The 22,157-nt window shown below is 40.4% G+C and overlaps 1 protein-coding gene across 1 annotated transcript in view; it reads right to left on the minus strand.

Annotated features, from left to right (window-relative positions):
• The window catches only part of snd1 (staphylococcal nuclease and tudor domain containing 1), a 179,187-nt gene that overhangs the window by 127,279 nt on the left and 29,751 nt on the right, over positions 1 to 22,157 (minus strand). The window contains exons 12-15 of the mRNA XM_026146181.2: positions 11,700 to 11,800; positions 9,369 to 9,479; positions 7,763 to 7,835; positions 3,675 to 3,816 (exon numbers count right to left, since the gene is read on the minus strand). Of these exons, the coding sequence (XP_026001966.1) occupies positions 3,675 to 3,816; positions 7,763 to 7,835; positions 9,369 to 9,479; positions 11,700 to 11,800 (427 nt within the window). The remainder of the gene's footprint in view (positions 1 to 3,674; positions 3,817 to 7,762; positions 7,836 to 9,368; positions 9,480 to 11,699; positions 11,801 to 22,157) is intronic.

The raw sequence follows: 22,157 nt of genomic DNA on the forward strand, positions 1-22,157 counted from the left end.
CTAATGTTCCTTGGTGACACTGGAAATCTTTGTGCCCGTCTGATCGCTGGTTCATCTTTTTGACAGTCTGCTGCTCATAACTTTACAACAAGTAACTCTGGAAGTGCACTTCACCTGCTCTGAACTCAAACTCTGAAATCCACTGAAGACAATGAACTTTTACATCCTTTTCACCACTTTGTCCACCTTTGTTTAAACCATCTTTTACTCCCATTCACCTTACATGAATTGCTTTTTTATGTCTCCTTTTTACCGTATCCCCTTTTTGTTAACCTCCATGTCCTTCCAGCCTCCACATCTTACTTCTGCTCTTCCTTTCATCATCCATCGAGACCCCCTCACCACACCCTTAAATCCCTTTCCTATACAGTACCCCCATCTCTTAGAAACTGGATGACTCCTTTACCCTTTATCAAACTTACATATTGGAGTGACAGTGCCCAGCCAGCCAGAGTGAAAGAAGAAGAAAAGTAAGGCAAAGTGCTTCAGGAGACTAAAGGGGAACTACCCCTGAAGCACACCTCCGGTCTTGTTTGAAGCATGGGCTTCACTTGCTGCTGTACTTTCTTTCCTCAACTGTCTTTCTACATCAAGGAAAACTCTGGAAAAGGAAGGAGACACCGGGCCTTTTGAGGCACCTCGCTGGAGAACCAATTTCCTTGCAGTAGTCAGCAGGGTTCCGTGTTAAACCGGGACAAATAAGTATGGCTAAAACAAAAGAATAAAAATGCTGCTGGCTAAGCAGGCCGGGAGATCTTAAATTGTGTTTTGGTATTGTAATATTGAATTGCGGCGTTACATCACTTACTGCCTTGGGATGATTTCATTTGCAGTGCTACTGTAAACACTTTGTTCTTAAATGCCCTCCCACAACACTGTTAAAGAATAAAAATTTGGCCTTGATGAATACAGTATGAAGAAAATGCAGCTAATGAAACAGATGACTAATGCAGGGCAGGTTTTAAAAGCAGCATCCTTTGAATGATTTCCTTTTTATTTGCATGTAGTGAATATTTACATAGCACTCGGAGCAAATTACTAAACAAGGGGACTCTGCATATAGAAAACATACTTTAACCTTTTATCCATAATTAATGGGGTGATGAGTAATGATGATACTTAACCCTACGAAAGCATAAAATGACACAGCTGTAAAACTTTATGGTTATGGTAATGAGACATAATAGACTATAAAGGCTTAGAGTAACTGTTCCGACACATCACATATGTACCATGCAGCATAAATAGGAGCTTAAATTTCGATATCAAGTTACAACTTCCAATCGCACAGCTTTAAAATATAAATATTAAATCTGCACAAATTAGTGCCAGAAAGGCTTTTGTCATGTATACAATTATCTCTTTTTATGAACGACTCTTACGTGACATACATTAACGGTAAGTCCTTTCAAACTAGCTGAACATATTGGAAAAATGAATAAAGATTTCCTCTGAAAATTTTATTTTCCGTCACAAATATGCAATAGCCTGAAGAAAAAAGGTCCAAAGGGCCCCTGCAGTTTCATACACAGATAAACACGACAGGCTTGAGGGCAGCCAATTTATTGTGCGTGTCATTTTCCACAGCCCTTGGTGCAGATGTGCGAATAAAACATTGCAAGATAACTTTGACAGGAAAGAGAAAGAGGAAAGAGATATGACGCACTTGGAGATTAAAAGGTACTGCGATAATAAGGTGTCCTTTGTGCTGTGGGGCTTCATTTCATGTATGGCTAACTGTTTAAAATTTGTTATCGCATAAAGAAAACCATGCACAACATAGATGAAAGGAACTGGTGCCCACCATTAAAGATGAGGAGAAAAATAATATGAAATAGAAGAAACAGAATAGAAATGAGACAACAAGAATAAGTACACATGTAAGCTCTTGAATTCATGCAGAGGACTAAATGAAAGAGAAGCTAAATACATTAACTAGGCAGGGAAATGAATCATTTTTATCAATCAGGGTTAATCCAACCAAATGTGTGTATTAAAGACATCATGGGTCATCTTCTGGGAACAGCTTTAATCAAGTCAGCTCAGTGCCCATCAGCACTAATGCAGTTCCTAAGATTTTCTAATAATCTTTGATTGAATAAAATCATTTCAAAAGTATACCATGTAAACATCAGTCTGAGTTTACATTATGGGCATTTAGATAGCGAGAAAAGCAAGACCAAAACAACAAACACACGGTCCTGTGTACAGATGGCTTCTTTTGATGGGGTCATTTACATGTATCCTGGTGCAGGCAGTGGACAGAACAATGCAATTTAAAAAGCCATCAGTGGATCGCAAGACAATCAGACACAAAATTACAAAATTAATGAATGCATCAACAAGTCAGCCACGCATAATTAAACTGAATCTGGCTGTCTTGACAGAAATATATTGTGTTTGTTCTACTGGAAATGAAGAGGAACTGTTTAGCGAGTAAATGTCTGCCTGAAATGAAGATGGACTGAAACACAGTTTGATTGCAAAAAGAGCATTATCTGTGTAAAGGGTAAGCCTTCTTGCTACCACCCATGATCTGGAAGGATGCACAAATCATTGGTGGCTGCTAGAGATATAGTCTCTGTGTTTTTATTACTAGCACCAACTGTCAACACTGTCGGGGAACTGAAATAAATGACTGGACCTGCTATCAAGCAGTCCCTATTTCATCCCATCTGCATCTGCTGTTCTCACTGAAAATAATATAAAGGTCTACAAAAGGTAGGACACGTGAGATTAATCTCTGAATTTTATTCTCTATAAAATGTCAAACAATAGCGATATTTGTGGGATAGCTGTGGGATATTTTTCACATGTATTTTTACTTTTATTATCTGAGACGCCAAAAGATTTGTGATATTTGCAAAGAAATCCGCCACATCCTTACATGTTAGCAGAAAGAACCAGCAAAATTCTCTGTTTTTCTCCCCTTGGTCACTCTTCTGTATATAGTTTAGTTTCATATATTGGGATTAATCAGTCAATGAAGCAACTGCAGCAGCAGTTTATTTATTTTCGATTCTTCTCTGTGTTGCTGCTTTTCAGGTTAGTTTATTCTTCGTTTACCACTTCTTCTTCTTTTCTAACTGTGAACATATACTGCAGTTTTCACAACATACCTTGCCACATACTTAAGGTAAAAGAGGACGACAAAAAGGCGTGTTTTGTACTTGAAGCACGGAAGAAATTATAAAGTGTAGCACTAAAAACCTGGAGTTTAAACCTCACTTCATCTTGAAACAGTAGCCAGTTTCTAATGAAGATTACTACCAAGTGGAGAGCAGAGAGGGAGTCCATTTCAAACTTGGCAGAACACCAGAAGGGGGGAGGCGAGGCTAAAGGGGGCACATGTTTCACGCCAACACTGGTGTTCTGAAAGATGGTGGGCTGGGGCTGGAACACACCCAGCTACCTCTGTGCCCTCTCAAGGTTGGCTGCTGAGAGGAGTGGGAAGAGCCTAAACCTTTGCCCCCTGCATCATCCGGTGTCCTAATGTGACGCTGACTATCTGCACTGGCTGCAATCTAAATGAAAATAATTCTTCTCTGTTACTGAAAGACATGGTGAGGAATTTTATCATAGAAGAAACTAATACCCACCAAGACCCAGATGTGACTCAATTAGATGACACAAAATTAAATGACCTTCACGGCAGAAAGGTAAAAGATACCCACCGGCAAGGAGGAATGTGATGAGGCAGGTTTCTTTTGGCATGTACAGCTTTAAGCGCGAGCCGCTGAAGACGTATTCTACCACAGCCTCTGACCGGCCAGCCCTCTGCAGGAAGGGCAGGAACTGCTTGGCTTTCTGTGTCTCCTGACCAGCAAAGAAAGAAAGAGAAATGGCATCGTCAATTTAAGTCACAGCTGGACTTTTTGAGAAGGAATAAAAAAACCAAAACATTTCAAATTTGAAATAGCTATGTAGACAAGACACAGCGTAAATAGGTTAATAGACAACATAATGTGTGTGCTTAATTCAGATATTTTTACACGTCGATCAGATCCACCCAATTAAAAAAATAAATAAATAAAAAATACTCTCTTTTCCCGTTTCAGTCTCTGTTCTCAAGGGTGAGTCACTAGCTTAGTGGTGTGCTTGGGCCAAAATTACAAGCAGAGCCAAATCATGTGTATTGAAGCCGGTTCAGTGATGTAGTGGCGGCGGAAGATTTGTAAACGATAAAAAAAAAATATTTAATATGCGTCTACTCCAGGCATGAGCATGTAGGCACAACAGACCAGTGAGTCACTGCCCAGTGTGTGGCAGTGTGGACATGGGAGTAGGCACGAAGCCTCAGAGGAAAGGACGGAGCTAAAACGAGTAAAGTCAGAGCGAAAACATGTGTTCTCCCACTGTTATTGCGAGTTTATGCGAGGGTCAGAGCGGTTCAAAACCACAAATATCAATAATCCCGTTCCTTTTTTAGAGAATGCTACACTAGACATAAAGCAGCAACAGAAAAGACGGACGAGAAAAACCATGCAACGCGCGTCACCGGGGTTTTTGAGTATTCGAGTAAAGGGTATGTGCTTCAGTCATAAGATGTACCACCTGAACTGCACCCACTGCAATCCAAAATAACCCCCTCGGTGGGAGACGTCAGAACTGCACGCTTGCTCGTACACACATTTACAGCACCTGCAGTGTGTGGGCTGTGCAGTCTAACTTGGTTCCGAAAAAGAAAGAAAGAAATGAAGAGACATGGGAAAGGAGAGGACCTCATTATGCAACCTTTAAAGGCATGAGGTGAGTCAAGTGCTGTATCTACTCTCCTCCCACTACCTCTGTACATCTCCTACACAATACATTTATAAACCCATCCTTGCTCTATTTGTGACTGCATCCCACTCAATGTACATAATCCCTTTCAGTAAACCTGTACCACCAAAGGATGCTGACGTATAGAAGCGTGTAAGAAGTGTGTGAGTGCTTGTGTGTGTGAGGGTGCCCGTGTATGTCCGCAGTTGCATGTAGGCGTATACCAAATTAAAAAGAAAAAAAAAAAAAAAAACAGCGTGAAGAAAGTGGATGGATGCTGAGGTGTGGAGTTGCAATGTTGCTATTTTGGTCCTTTTATTAGAATGCTCATTACATTAGCCTAGCCAAACAACTGTGCATGTGCATGCACGCGCGTGCGCTCACGCCCACTGGCATCAATCCTAGCTGGTGCTGCAAATCATGCATCTCTTATTTGAAAGTGACAGAAATGCTATAGAGGGGCTCTGCACAGCACTCATGTGCATGTCACACATAAACACATGATGGAGCACAATCGCGCTAAAAATGCAAGGACGGCTCCGACCTTTGTGGGCTTAATGGGACAGAATTTAACGAGTGTGATGTGCAATTCTCTGTGTGGCCTATAATAATTTTCTTACTACTGTTATAGTTAATTATTGAGCACCTCCCCGTGCAACCACTTCCAAGTCATTGCCACATATTAAATGTGGTCAGTTTAGCCAGTTAAGTTGGGTGGAGGTTTATAAGCAGGAATTGCATTAAACCTCCCAGATGAAATATAAGAGCTGCTCAGTCAGCACAACAATTCCCTGTCATAATTATTTTTACAGGGACTGCCGGTAATTTATTTGTGCTGCTGACACAATGAGCCTACAATGATGACAACGTAGAAGAGCAAAACATCTGAGAGCACTTATACACAGCCACATATTAATGACTTATTAGCCAGACTCTGAAGTCCAGTTGGCGTTAAAGAGCTTTAATGATTCGTTCAAATGCATCATTAGAGCAGGAGCTTATACCCTCACTGGCCACTTGGTTAGGTATAGCTTTTTAACTACTGCTCGTTGCCACAAATATCTAAATCAGCCAATCACATGGCGGCAACTTAATTCATTTAGCTATGTAAACAAGGAGAAGGTGACTGAATGGGGATGAAAGTTGATGTAAGTCACGAGACGGGCTGGTGTGCGTAATTCAAGAACTTCTGATCTACTGGGATTTTACTGCACAGCTACCTTTGGGGTTTAAAAAGCTTCCATGTGAAAGCAGTAATTTAAATAGCCAACGTTAATTTAAGGTATGCAGAAGAGAATATCTGAAGAGACAATACAAGCAGTTGGGCTACAGCAGCAGACGACCACACTGGCAGCTCCTGACAGCTATGAACAGGTAACTGAAGCTACAATTTGCACTGGCTCACTAAACAGAAGATTGGGGGGGGCGAAAAGTTACTTGGCTCGGTAAGTCTTGATTGCCTATTGTGCGATTCAGGCAACAGGAGGGGAGAATTTGGTGTAAACAACATGAAAGCATAGATCCCTCCTACCCTGTATCAGTGGTTCAGGCTGCTATTCTATGAATAGAATTTTGGGCACACTTTGGTCCCTTTATTATCTTTTATGACTACAGTGTTCCCATCTCCTGATGGCTGCTCCCAGCAAGATAATGGATCAAGCGACAAGGCTCAAATCATCTCAAACTGGTTTCTTGAACATGATAATGACCTCCACAGCCACCAAGAGAGAACCTCCAGGATGTGGCGAACAAATCTGCACCAACTGTGATATTCCATCATGTGAAAATGAACCAAAATTTCAGAGGAACGCTTCTAACATCTTGTTGAATCTGCGCCAAAGAGTGAAGGTAGTTCTGAAGATAAAGAAGGATACAACCGGGCATTAGCAAGTGAACTTGAAGTGTCCAATGAGTGTGTCTGGCCAAATCTATATAAACACAGTTGTCTGCAGATACAGAATAAACTGGGTAACTGCATCACAGCCCATTATAAGATAAATAGGCATGATTTTGAACTGTGAATCATGCAAAGCTACTCTAGAGTCCAAGAATAAAAATACAGAATCTATGAGTAAGAAAAAAAAAGAAAAGAAATACAGACTAATTAATTTAACAAAATGTCTCTCCGGAGCAAACAAGAGTACTACAATAGTGAGAGAGACAATGAGGTGTTAATGTTTCTGAAGTTCAGTTTCCACTTGTTAAGTGTCTTGTCAAAATCTATAAGAGACGGGGAGTCGACAAGCACAGTGTTAAGAATTTTGCTTCTATACACACAATGGGTTTCAAATGAGGCAATCAAAATGTGATTGCTTTCAGCTTTAATTAAAAGGGTTTAACAAAAAGAAGAATTAACCCTTTCAATTACAGCCATTTTTGCACAGTCTGAATCCTGTACTTAAAAGCAATCGGACAAACACAATCATAAATGAAAGGATGATTGCCATAAACTCCACATAAATAAAACTACATATCTTTAATGAATAAAATACAAAAAATCTATTTTTATATTAAAGTGAGCGCGACAGCGACGACAGGGTGAACAGAAGACAGAAAGACGTGATGATAAAAATTTGAAAAACTGCGAGGAAAAATGCATGATTTTTAAAAAGAAAAGAAAAACAGGGGGGGAAAGTGCACCAATCACCCATCACTTGTTACTGAAATACTTTTCCTCACACTGATGCTCATTTGGTAAGCACTCTCAATCAGGCTTCATTAGCCAAACGATGCCTCTATCAAGCCCCTGGGCACACGTAAACAAGCTAGGACCAAGTCTCGCTGATGATTCTATTAATGATGCTGCATATTTTTAGAGGACACTTATAGGGGTGAGTCAAGGATTAGAGAGCGTCTTCTGAGAATCACTGGCCTGATGTATCTTCAGGTTGTATGCAAATGAGTCTGCATGACTACATGTTAATCAGCGTACATACATTTTTATTCCGCTTTACACAGAATCTGCCAATCTGTATCCATTTATACACAAAAACATACTCACCCCAGAGATGTCAGCCACTCTGTGGATGGGAACCTCCTTCTTGCTGTGCAGCCCTTTCCCATTTTTGATGGCCCTGCAGTAAAAGGGTTAAGCTATAAACACATGTCTCTCAAGCATAGCTCAATGGCTTTATTAGATGGAAAAAGCATAAGACTGGAGGTTTATTAGACCTGGAGAAACAAAAGCTCTTTCTTTGTCATCACTGTAGATACATGGAGAGCTACTGTGGATTTGTAGAAGTAGAATATAAATTCATTCAGTTTTCTTTCCCTGAACTGCCATTACAGCACAACTGAAAGCACTAGTGGGAGGATTTTTTTCCTCCTCTCAGCCAGATAATCTATATGTTTGAGATGAAAAGTCAAAATGATGGCAGAAGAATAATAATGGAAGAAAAATTACAGTTATACCAGCGAAAATGAGGAGAAATTGAGAGATGCTTTTATAGAGAGTCAGCTAGCAGTTTTTAGTGATGGTTACCACAGCTCCAGGGACAAATAAAATGAAGATGGCCTGAGGCTGCAACTGCGAAGTGGGGGCGAACATGCCACAACTGGGTCACTGGGATGCAAAAGCACTGCCTTTAAGGATTGACTGTGTACATTCATATGAGCATGTATACATGTGCATTTAACAGCCAGGAGGAGGTTCCTTTGAAGGCTCTGGGCCACTAGCCTTGTGCAGTGGAAACTAAAAATAAAGTCAAGGCCACAGAAAGAAACCTCCCATCAACTCTAATAGAACCCCACCAGGGACAGAGAGAAAGGGAGAGAAGAAGAAAAAGAGAAGGGGTAGAGAGAAAAGGAAATGGGAAAAGAGGAGAGCTAGACCAAAGAAGGACAAAACTAGCTAAGGTGCAGAAATAAGGACAAAATGCGCAAAGGAAGAAGGAAAGCGGGAATCAGGTGAGAAAGGAGAAAAACAGGGCAACTGGGCAGTGACACACGAAAGAAAGAGGAGAAAGAGTTAAACCAAGAGGCTGTGGCTGCATTTGCTCTACCTATAGCAAGCAGATCCTAATCTGTGGCAGAGTAATAAAGCCTGTACTAAATCTCTCCTCAGCATCTCCATATAATTATTCTTAGGCCCTGTGTAAAGAGCCTCTGATTTAATGTCTAGCACATGGGAAGACGTGTGTTTATGTCCCTTGGCATGTAAAATAAAAAAGGAAAGGGCAAAAATGCATGCATGATTCAATATGTGAGGGTAATGACATGTTTCTGCAGGAAAAAGCAGCAATAGCTGTGACACGCTGGAACTTATGACGGTGGTGACGCTAAAATACACTGAGAAATTGAATTACTTCACCTTTGCAGTGCAGCATTTAACAGCAAATTCAAAAGAAAACTGAAGGAGGAAAAAAGCCTCAAGGTCATTTTTTTTAGTCTCCTACATTTCACAAAAGCAAAATCTCTCAAGGTCAAAAGAGAGAGTGCACACATGTGCGTCACAAGCATGTTTCGTTTGAAGCAAAAAATGTGTATTTCTGAGAATTAATCATTTCAAAGACCCCCCAGCCCCCCTTCATGCCACGTGCACAGCAGCGTTAAGTTCAAGTAAAAGGTAGCCGGAGAGTGCTTTGTGTGAAGGAGCGTGTGTTCCTCACCGTGCCTCTGCGGCAAGCAGTTCGTCATAGTGGGAGGAGCGCTGGTCATCATCTTGTCTGTATCTGATGACTGTGGCAAGGCCTTTACTTACGAGAGCCTCTGCTATGTTGCTGGGGAACAGAACAGAGAAAGAAAGATTACTTTAATTAAAAACAAAAAAAACAAGCAAAACCCCTCGGCTTCACAAAGGAGCTCTAAAGGGAGCTAGCTCAACGGGGGGGGGGGGGGGGGGGGGGGGTTTGCTTACAAACAAAGGTCACTTAAATGTTGACAATGCACACTTGACTAACCCCTTCTACCGTGTGATACTGATGTAGGGAAGAGAGGATTGAAGGCAGAAAGACGGGGACATTGTGCTGCTTAATGTAGCACTTAGTTGCTAGCCCTTGGACATCAGTGTTCTAGCTAAACCATGGGAGAAAGAAATGAAGGGACAGAAAGAAACTCTTCAGAGTATTTGTCAACATGGTGCAGGCATGGAGACTGACGCAATCATTCAGCCCTTGTTGATGCCAGTTAAACGGTTCCTTTTCTATATTTTAAAATTCTTCTGTTGGAAATAATGCCGCTAAATGGGCGATAACCTGAAAGCAATCGTCTTTAAACTATGTATGAAAAGGTTTTAGGCATTTGATCCCCATTTTACTTTCTGCAAGCAATAGCGACACAAGAAACAAAGCCACAGAAAAACATTTTCATGGACAAAGGGAACAAAAGGTCCCTCAACAGATGGTCTTATAATCGAATTGATATTGGATGACGTGAAACGATGGAAGCACTTTAGACAATCTTAACTCGCACAAGACTCTAAAAGTTCTCCAAGACTGTTAGATCTTAAGTGTACTGTGCATGAGTGTCTCGTGGAGTGATTTCGAACAAATAGCCACCCGCTAAGTTTCCAGCAAAACGCAATTCTTCGTAAACAAGCTACCGAGTCTCGAGTCCATTACCACAAGAATAGCTCATACAAGGTCAAAATCCTCTGCCCTGCTGACCAAATCAGGCCCTGACCTCAGGCCTCATGGGGAGCCTCACCAACTGTTCCATCTGAAGCAGAGTTGCTGGTTCTGGTTTGACCTGACCTCTGTACGGACATGCACTACCAAACACAGGACGGCTGGTTTGATGAAAAGAAGGCATCTACGTCTCCATGTGCGCATGTGCTTGATGTGTTGAGTGATATAAACAGAGGGAACCAGAAGATAAGTGTGGCTTTTAACTTTTTTTTTTATTATTTATTTTTTTTGAGTGAGAACAGGCTTCTGACGTTTCATTTCAAGCACTGCGGCATTAAAGCGCCTCTCTGATTAAATTTGAACCTCTGAACAGTTGTAGTAGTAGGTATGTGTCCTCATATCTTTGGTACTGTGTAAAATACATGTTTCAGACGGATGACCCGAATTCCTTCAAAGCAGAGTTTGTAGATAGAAAATAATTGCTTGCACTGAGGTGACCTTTTTCTTCTTTTTTTTAATATGAACTTAAAAGACAAAGAAACACTTTCAGGTTACTTTATGATTGATGGTGAGATTACGAGTAATATGGATTTAAAAATGAATATTTTGTGTCATTTTACAACAGATTAACCTGACTTTTAAAGGGTTTAATAGGGAAGCAGCTGTACTAACAAAATAGAAATGTGTTAGTGAAATAATTTACACTGATAAATTACGTGCTGTGTGATCTCCCAATAAGGTTGGCTCAGTGGTCTCCTACTGCACACTAAAGACAACCGAACAAACCTAAAGTATTTTGATTTGCAGTTTTTCTATACTTCCATGTTTTACTTAGCCTTTCTTGTTTCATATTGCTGGATTATCTCGAGCCATTCTCCATCAGTACCAACTCGGATTGATTCGGCGTGACTCGATGCGGCACGGCTCGCCTCAACTCGTTTTCCATTGCAATTGAGTACCACCTAATGTGTGTGGGTTTGTTATAGTAACGCAGCCGAGTGTGTCCTATGACATAATTAGTACACAACGCGAACGCCACATCCAAAAGGTGGACGTCGAGACATCAATATACCTCTCATACTGTGGCTTTTCCTGAGACTCTGAGACCACAGTGTTGTTTCTGTGTATCCATTTCCATGTGAAGCCATGATTCATCGAGTGATGACACTGACTAGCCAATCGGTGGCATACTCTGGTGATCGCCTCAGATCGCTTGGAACCCCAGGGGAGAAGGTACCTGGTACCAGGTACTATCACCTAATGGAAAACCCTGAAAACCGTGGCGAGCCGACCCGAGTAGGTATTAATGGAAAAGGGGATTAAAACGGTAGAAAAGAATATAAAGCAGGCGACTCAGTGTGGTGCATGACTTACATGCCGCCAATTGTGACTGTAGCACAGGTACGCTCTGGGAAGGCAGGCGTGCCTTCTCCTGGACCAGTAGCTGCTCTGATGTAGTCCACTGTCACGTTGACCTGAAAGGGGGAACATAAGGCAGAGGTCAAACAATATACCAAGAGTAGAGAGACAAAGTGATGGCAACAACGGTTATGGTAATAATTAGTGTGAGAAGTGTGTTCTGGCTTATGTATGTGTATCAGGGTCTTTTCATTTGTCCCAGTTCTCAAGGTCACCCCTAGTCAGTGTGAATCACATCAGCAAGTACTGCAGATCTCCCCAGAGGAGGAGTATTAACACACAGTGGGTGTTTGGGACAACACACACACACACACACACACACACACACACACACACACACACACACACACACACACAACAGTGATAGAACCCAAATGACCCCACACTGTGTGTTCTCAACACAGCTCCCTGGGGATAGACTCCAATCCACCCACCCCGAAGATACAATTTTGTCACTCAGCTGCGTGCATGTGCAGGCAGGAGACAGGGAAAGCCTGCTTTGCGGGCTAGAACCAGGCAGACAGCAGTAACAGCAGCCATACCAGTATACACCATTGGTAGTTTAAGAGCTACGTCTCAACCTTGTCAGACAAGTGTGATAAGACGGAGGAATATTAAAAAAAGGAAAAAAGAATGTGGGAATTTGACTTTGCATCACAGCGCCAAAGCATAGACATGAGTCCAACAGACAATGGAGGCAGGCCTATTACAGGGACATGAAAGAACAATGTTGGCCTGTCGTTAGATGGACAGAACGAGTATGTAGCGACGTGAACAGGGGAAAAGAAGAGTGCCGTGCTGTTCAACAGTAACTGCAACTGTAATTTCAGAAAGGAGAAAATAAAAAAATAATAAAATAAAAAAAAATAGAAAATAAAAATTTTGTACTGGTTTTGTGTGAAATTGTTCTTAATGACCATGCCCATATCCATGGTTAGGCGTGGGAGAAGAAGAATAAAAGCCAAAGCAATGTGACACAAGACCCCGAGTGCAGGAATCAGAAGAAACAGGAAATAGTAAAAAGGAGAAATCCAACACAGAAAGAGGAGACTGGGGGAGATTTCAACATCCAAGCAAAATGTAATGCTGGATGCTATAAGCTCTGTATCTGAAATTCCAGTGGTTCCCCATTAAGCAAGGTGATGACAGATTATAACTCTGACCAGCAATGTTAGATTAGAGGAGTTCCAGGCCTATTCTCCACGGGCCATCTACCAGATCTTCTGATAAGGCAGAGCCATCTATAAGAACCCCCCAGAGGAGAGTGAAACAGAGGGGGAGAGGCAGTGGATGGATTAGAAAGTGGGGGAGTGATAAGGACAGTAGGAGAAGTGAGAGACAAAATGCGTTTGTTCTGCAGAGGCGACAAGCAACATGGGAATATTCAGTCAACTCTGCCAAAGGAACAAAATACTTGTTTTTCTTTTTACTATATACTGGCGTTTCTGCGTGTATACTGGCAAAGGGTTTAGCGTGAAGAGGATTTCAAAAAGACTTCGAGTAATAGTTGTTGTTTTTTTGTTTTTTGCAAATTTGTATTCTGCAGTAAAAAAAAAAAAAATTGGCTTATCAAATGTGAGTTCTGTGTTCACATGCCTAGCCAATGAGGTCATTCTGAAACAACGTAAGGCTGTAGCCACAAGAGAGAGGGGAAAAATGGATGTTGCTGCAAAAATTTTGCATCTTCAACCTTGCGGCACAGAAAAACTACACCGCAATCCCCTAAGTCTAAAGACGGGTCACTAGTTCAGTACGAAAAATCAAATCTTCCTTTCTGCTTCTGAGTTACGATGTTGAATAATGGCCAACACAGTGGGCTTAAAGAACATTCGGAATTCACAATGATCAAATGTCACAGCTTCATTCTGTGTCTAAGGGTATAAGAAAGGTCTTTTTAATACCACTTTAATTTTAATATAATGCCAAATTTTCAATGGAGAGATGTCGACAGTGAAGAAGTTTGGAAAAACTTTGGCATACAAAGCAGTTTGTTTTCTAAGGATTTCCAGGCATCGACTTTAACCACCAAGAGAAATTCTTATTCTCGAGCTATTTATCTTTAAACTTGCATCTTAGACTGAGCTTTACACCAGTGTGCTGTAAGCCTGGTGGCCCACTGGGCCTAAACCAGGCCTGCTGAGAATTTCTGTAATTCTAATATTTTTTTAAACGGGTAAGCTACAACTGTTAAGTTAGCAATGTCCTTTATCTTATCATCTTGCTGTTACCGTTTACTGTATTTTTCCCTTTATACATTTTCATAAACATTTAAAAAAAAAAAAAAAACCCACTGTGACCGATTAAGTTGAAGTAGCAAGCAAGCAAGCAGTTATTAATGCAGTCATTGTGTAAGCTAAATGTATAGAGATGGCTAAAATAGCAGCACTGTGTGCTGTAAAATCTTGTGGGGTCATGACTAAAATATTCAAGACTCATATCCAAGTGAATTTAAGACATTTTATTGATTTTAAGGACATAGGATTTATCATTTCATCCTATTATCTATCATAAGCATATGAATTGGTAAGTTTTGACCAGCTCAGTGAACTTAACCTTAAATACCTGAATCTAATGATTTCATCTGCCCAAATGGATCTTTGTGCAAATAATAAAAAATAATGCCTTATGCCATGACTGTTACCGGCACGGATGCATGAAGACTAAGTCGAATTAGCATTCAGTGCAAACAACCTTTGCCAATAACGCAACATAATGACAGGCTCGTGACTGTGGGGTTGTCGAGCTTCCTAGAATGAGCTCCATTTGCGATGGTCTTAAGTGAAAGGCTATTACAGATAACTTATGCTAAGCTGTGATATGGGAAAGGTACCATGTTGTGAGAAGCCCAGTATGGGTTCTGCATGATGGGGTTTCCAGACAGGAGCACAGTGACAGGCAGCTTATCCCAATAGCATGTAGGTGATTAATTTTTGCTCTAGCTAAAAAAAGAAAAGAAAAGAAAAAAACATGTCGTTGCTTGCACGGTCTATCTACCCAGCTCCTCACAATTTGTTCTTTTTGCAACTATTTAAAATGGACATGGCAACAAATACACACTTAAAAACTTGTAAAGATTCATTTGTAATCAAAGACTGCATTTAACAGTGCTAAAGCTTTTAGTGGAAATTTCACAGTTCAGTTGTTGCAGCATGCATACCAAGGTGATAAAAAAAGAAAGCGGTGGGTGTGGGGTTGTTCGACATGCAGGAATACACACAGGTGTTAGAACAGCCTCACCTGCACCTGGATGTTGGCAACACACAAGAGACTATCGTATATAAAAGACTGGACATTTTTAAGCTTCGAAGAGAAAAAATGGAGGAGAAAGAAAGAGGGATAATTAAGAAAATTAGTGCAATACGGAAAAAAATGAGGTATGAAGGTACTGTAAGAGAAGGGAGACTGTGTGGGTGAGTGAACAACCGTTTGTGTGCAAGAGAGTTGCTTAGGTTGCTGCTGTGTTTTAGCAGGCTATAATCACAGCTGGCTATCATTTAATGAAGTGAGCTGTGCTGAAAAAAAAGAAAGAAAGAAAATACTGGGACAGCACAATACAGAGAGGACGAGGGGGGAGTAAAGGAAGAGGAAGAGGGAGCCCCATCTGGGTTTTCAGCCATGGGACCTGATGACGCTTTGACTACCTGCTTTGCGTCTGCTTGAACACACATACCTCAAGCTTTTCCCAAACCAACTTTCACATTCACTCACACACACTGCATCAAATACCACATTGCGCACACACACACACACACAACATTCTCAATTCATTCACACACTGATGTGCACACCAATAAGAGGGGGAAACTCTGTCGCTAACAGTACTACACAAGCAGCTGCATAACAGGAGCCACTTTGAGCACGCAGGATTATCCGAATGTGCTCAACCCTGATAAGTGGCTTAATGCAACATTTCCATTCTACTTTTTTTCTGCTGAGGCTGAGACCCAGGCGCACAAGAAGCACTACTTATAAAGTTAGCCACATCAAGCTTTTTGGGATTATGTCACCATGCAAGCACTGCCATTTCAATGGGGGTGGCGATATAAATGAGAAAGACCAAGACAGTCAGTCAGAAAGACGTAGAGTGACATCAAGAAAGGAGAAAAAGAAAATGCCTTAGTGTATTTATAGCCTACCATAAAGGGATAGCTCAGAAGAAGTTCTTGGATATGAGATAGAAGGAGTTACTGAAAAATTCCAACACCTTCTACTATTTGTCACATTTAAAAAACAAAAATCATCAAGTTTTAGTTTCAAAGTCTTAATGTAAACATGATTAAAATTAAAGGAAATTAGCATGTGTCAATATGAAACTCAAAAATGTCTAGTTGCAGGAGCTGCTCAAAAGGTATTGAACCAATTCATTTTTGCCTCAGAGAGTTATAGCCTCTGCTTGGGCAAAAAAAAAAAGAAGGGAAAAAAGCAGTCTTTTGAATATGGATATTAGATATGCTTTATAAAAGATCAAAAGCCCCACGCTCTCCTTATAGAGATGAGGAATAGGGGTTTAACAGAAAGAAGGGGGAAAAAAAGCATTTAATATAGCTTTATTCTCCTAAACCAGAGCGCTGGCATTAGGGTATTGAGCTGAGCACACTGAGACTGCTGGTTAATGCTTAGTCACGTTCTAGCAGGTTTAGTCACAGGGAAATCTGCTTGTTTTCCAATTCCCGTAATGTATTGCGCTCTTGGGCTTAAAGGAGAAGCAGAGGTCGATATGATAGTTCAACCTTGTGACTGGAAGGGACCATTAGCGTTGGTCAACACCTGTTCGAGATGATGCTGAAATACACCTACTGTTATCTGACAGATCTGCAGTTAGAGGGAATCACATCCTCTGCTTCTTTCAGGGAAGACATGAAGCAAGAACTTCCAATTTACCCCCCAACAATATTGAGGTCAAATCTTTGTCTGCATTTGTGTCAGAAAGCAAAAGGAAGACAGGATAAAAGTGGGGCTTTCTCGAGAAAAATTTCAAGGGAAACTGTGGTCTTGGAGTCTGCTCCAAATCTGTCTCCTTGGAGCTCATTGTTCTGAGACAGGATGACAATAAGTGGGTCGACTAAACTCCTCTCCTTGCTGGATCGCAGCATGCATCTGCACACTTGCATACCTGCATCCAACTTGACACCACAAGTAGGCCAGGGTAACATTGATTAACATTAAAGCCTCGTGGGTTGGATTTGTGCTCAAAAATATTCCCCCATCATCATTTTTGGGGGGTTCAACACAGCAGGTAAAGAACAACTCTTGTTCCTTCAAAAGTCAGGTACGGCTGAGTAACTATTTCTAAAAATGATACAATGTGACAAACGGTTTAACCTTGTGTCTTTGGAACAATAAAGAAACAGGAGGAAGGCAACATTCCAGAGTTGCTCTGTTATTGATTCACTAGTGAGGAGAGAGGAAGCTGTAGTGCTGGCAAATGGGCTAGAGCTCTCCACTTAAACCTAACTCACTTCAAAGAGCCTATAAGTACACACTTGGGGGAATCTAACGTCAATACTAATCAAATGGTGAGGAATATGGTGGCATATGCTATATATACAGTTCTAAATTCATTCAGCAGTATGAAAAACATGCAGTCAAAGTCATAAAGGGATGTCTTCAGAGTAGGGACGTGCATGATTAGTTGTCTAGGCAACGGAAATATAAGTCGGTTAAAGTAATTATTCATACTCCATACATCCATTTTAGCATATTTATCCAATTTATTATATATTTTATTAAGGCACGATGGCAGTTGTCTACCCTGGTCTCTGAATCTCTTCAGTACTCTAATATAGAAGTAAAAGCTTTTATGTAGGCTATGTCAGCAGACATTCAACCACTCAGCTGCAGCAATGCGTAACCACATTCTGCACCTGCTAAGAAACAAGGCTACTGGTGTTAGTACTGCTAGCATTAGTCACAATGTACAAGCTAATCTGGCACTATATGTTTGCAAACTGCCACAGATTTCAAGCAAAATGTACATTTTGAGTGTTGAAGAAGATAGTTAACAATTACAAGTAGCTTTTACAGAGACATGCAATATTTATATGGATAGTGTTTACTCTCATCACATAGATTATGCTTAATTTATAGTGTTTCTCAGTTTTAAGCTAGTCAGTCATCATTTTTGTTCTCTTGTTTAAATTTTTACTAATTAAGCCACCACTCTAGAGTCAGTCTTTGATTAAATGAACCATAGCCTAAAGCAGCAGAACTGTACAAAGTTCTTTTAAAAAAGAAAAAAAATACAGTTTGAGTCAAACTGTTTTGACAGCAATCAGATCAGAATCAGAATACTTTATTGATCCCTGGGGGAAATTATTTTTTTGTTACAGTGCTCCATTATAAACCAACATAAACCAACATTAAGACAAAACAGACAATACGCTAACTAAGAATATGTCACTTAACTGCACTTTCTATGAAGTTAACTCTTTGAAATGATCTTCAACTTAACAGAGAAGGGAAGCACGAGGGCAGATCTTAAGAGAAATGCCATGTAGCGAAAGCTATTGGATGATACTGTAGCAAGAGAGATGGTAATTTGCCTCGGGTACTAAATGTTCTGTGGGAGTTCTTTGCGCCCTGCACATATTATAGCACTGATTAAGTGGTCAAGGTTGATTTTGCATGCAGACAAACAGATCCTTAATGGCCACCACTTCCAGCTATACCTTGAGTGATCAAATCTTTCAACGTGTCATGAAGCGGTGCTTCCACCTGCATTTAGAGCTGTGTACATGTGATTGGATCAGCCAGGATTCATTTGAATACACTGGGCAAACAGAGCCAGTGATTCAATCCTGTGAAAACATGCATAGTCAACACACTTAAGACACTAACTCCTTTTGACGCACACACAATCATGCGTACTTTCCTCTGCAATAAATACTACAAAATAGCGATTTGCCAGAGGCTTAGAGAGAAACAGTAAGGCTTTAGCTGAGTTGACTTTTGAAACACCCGTGGGTCTAAGCAAGAAACACCGTGAAATCAAACTTAGTATAAAGACAGTGCAGACTGATATGAGTAATGTCACATGTTCTGAGTTGCATGCCATTTGTACTTGCATGACTAAACAGTTAAAGGCTACAGCGCACGAGTGAGGGTTCTGATGCATGTTTACATATACGTCATAAGCTCTAAATTAAGTGTATATGTATTGTGACATCATCTATATGCATGTCCATGCACCATAAACACATGAGCTACTGTTTGGTAGACACGCCCTACAGACAAGCCTTTATAGTCAACATGACACGTGCATATTTATCACAACACTGTCACATCTTTTTATTCCCCCTACCCGCACGCTCATCTTTCCAAACACAAACACCACAAATAAACAGCGCGATCATTATTCGCACTTCAGTCGCAGAAGCCGGCTTACGGCTGAATTTTCTGTCATTAAAAAAAAACAAAAAAAAAACAACAACATTAATGAGTATGATTAAAATGACTGTGATGAGAGGCTGGGACAGAGATATGAATCTCACTCTCACACGGAATGCCAAAAGTAACTCTATTGGCTTTTGGCTTTGAGTGGGTGCGTGTTTTTGTGTTTATCAGCCTGCACTGCCATTTTTTTTTTTTTTTTAACTCAGTTGAACAAGTATGAAGGTGTGGGTGACATGTTGGCTCCATTTATTGTAAGGCTGTTGTAGTTTGGCCCCATTAAATCGCTACAATTGTTTGGTACATTCTCGTACCACTGGAAATACATGCTGAGACTTCACAAAGCACACAAAGGATGGATTTGTTGAGGTCTAAGCTCCAAAATTTTGGAAGTCAATTGCAAAACAGTATTGAATTTATGAGTTAACTTCTATCTGGGGAAGTCATTTTGTCAGGGTGATTGCGCATAATGACAGTTTCCATCAATCTGTGCTCGCAACTGCATTTCCATGTAAATTTCTGCAATCTTTTCCATCATGGCCCTATTATTATATGGCCCCTGTGCATCTGACAAGTTTTAAACTTATCTTTATGGGAAAACATAAACCATTATTTGGCTCAGGCAATGGACAAAAGCTCTGGGTCTGCCGCCTTCTCTCCATGCATTACTGCCACTGGAGGTGGGAAAATTGCCACTGTAGCACAATGAAAACAATGTAGGTGTAGCGTACATATGAAAGATGCAGAGTTATACACTAAAAGGCAAAAATGGAGAACAATTCCAATCTTACAGACCAATCATTTAGCATAAAGACATAAAACTAACCTAGTGTTTTAATTACATAAGTAAAAAAGGCAGATGCGAGAAGGCTGTGAATCTGAATCATGAAGGAATTAGGATGGACTGTGAAGGACATCCAGGTCACAGATTTTTGGTTAAATGTAAAATGCAAGTCCTGAAAAGAACTGCATTTGTTAGTGACATTAATGTCTAAAGAAATCGGCAATTAGGAAGATGAATGATTCTTTGGTCATCCTTGTTTCCACGCTTTATCTAATCCCTCACCCTTCTGGTCTTTGCTTCTTGAGTTTAATAATCAAATCACTATTCCGTCTCCTAATATGGTAACCATGACGTTGCAATGGTCAAACAGACTGAAGCACTGAAAATCTCTGAAATGTTATTTATGTTGCAACACAATTTCAATCTTCTCTGTCTACACATAAGAACTTTTTTGTGCTATTCTTGGAATCATTTTATTTGCATTTCATCATGGTGAAAATGAAGAATGTGGCTCATGCGTCCAATAAAAAAAACCAAAAAAAAAACCTAATCATCGCCAGAGAAGAAAGTTAGAGTTCCACAAGCAAATTGCTGGCATGCAAACTTCGCGTGTAAAGTTGATGTAAATACAGCTCCGCTTGGAGTCTACTATACACCTCTTTATACAAGTCCTCTGAGGCGCAGCTGTAGTAAAGCTCATTCAGAAATATGCTCAAGCTTCCAAAATTGATAAGTTCAATGCAATTGTTTGTGGAATTTGATGTATGAATAATGTCATTTAATTATTTGCATTTTTAAAAAAGTCATAATCTGGTTCCTGAGAGTGTCCAAGACAATAACTGCCATCTTTATGGTGTTTAATTCATTAATTGAGATGGACTTGTGTGTCTAAAAGAGTAAAGTATAAGCTTTATACAAAGGAGTTGAGAGGAGACCAGCACAAAAGTCCTTAACCACACCTAAGAGGATGTCCCGGCAAGCCCTGTACATGTTCACAAATGTTTGCTTTTCATTAAGTTTGTGAAAATTAAATGTGACAGAGTGAAAAAAAGGGCAGATGAATTAGTTCTTTATTTTGAAAAAGTTAAAAGATGCGCTACACAGATTCTTAAGCCATATTAAGTTAATGACTTTAATCAACAACATTTAAAGCTGCCCAGGGAACAATAAAAGTCATTTTTTTTTCTTGATGACCTCTAACTGCATAACTGCATCACTAATATCGCCTGACTCTACCCGTCTGAACGTGCTTCGACGTTGCTGGCAGATCACCTGAAAAGTAGGGTAACACCCCAAAATAGCAGCTTGTGCTGGGGCGCAGCAGAGCCGTGTTGACTCTAACTGAGACGAGCCGACAAAAAAAAAAAAGAAAAAAAAGAAAAATCAGATGCCTTAGGATCGCAGTTGATGTCGCTGGTACTCTGAATTGCTGTGAATTAGTCTGAATGTGTCCCGGTTAGAATTAATTAAGTCTTACAGACGTTTATTAGCTCCCTGCTCAGTCGCTATTTATCGATAGACTGATAATTAAATCCAACATCTTCCCTTTCATCATTATTAAAAGCGCCCGTGTGCCATTTGAACCTCAAGCATTCATTTGTTTGTCAGTTCTGAGGCTGGCAATATCTCCATTTAATACGCTTTCTTTCTTTCTTGATAGGTACTTTGAATAAACCTCTTCATTCACTGGAAGGTTTTGGGTGTTGCGTGGAGTCTTGAGCAGGTATATTACGCTTCATAGATCTAATTAATCGGTTTTACTTAGGGGACCCTTCTCCAAAAACTAACCTGTACGTATGAGACGGATAAAAATGTCGTTTTGGTAAGATTCACAAAACCATCTTTCATTTATCAGCTCAATTTCACTTTAATAAACTAGATAAAATGCTCAAGCGATGGTGCGTTCTCTGGAGTGCTCTTCAGTTCACTGCTGGTTTCTGCTGGGTCAGATGTGTGTAAATCATAGCAGCCCCAGCTCCCTCCCCCAGGGTGTACAGACCCGGTGGATCAATAGACACAAGAGGGGGAAATCAACATTGCTTGTTTAAATGGAGCAACACCAAGCCCTAGGGCATCTACCAGGAGTATTTGGTATTCACACTAAGAGATTGAGAGAAATAGCTATCTAACTTGAAATGTATTTGGATACCACTGGGAGGGAAAGGGTGTTGGAGCAGCTACATTACAACTATTGTTTAATTTCTTAAAGCTGATAAGAGGTATTCATTTTGATTCACACA

The sequence above is a fragment of the Astatotilapia calliptera genome, chromosome 17, assembly GCF_964374335.1.
Source record: "Astatotilapia calliptera chromosome 17, fAstCal68.1, whole genome shotgun sequence".
Classification (NCBI taxonomy): Eukaryota; Metazoa; Chordata; class Actinopteri; order Cichliformes; family Cichlidae; genus Astatotilapia; species Astatotilapia calliptera.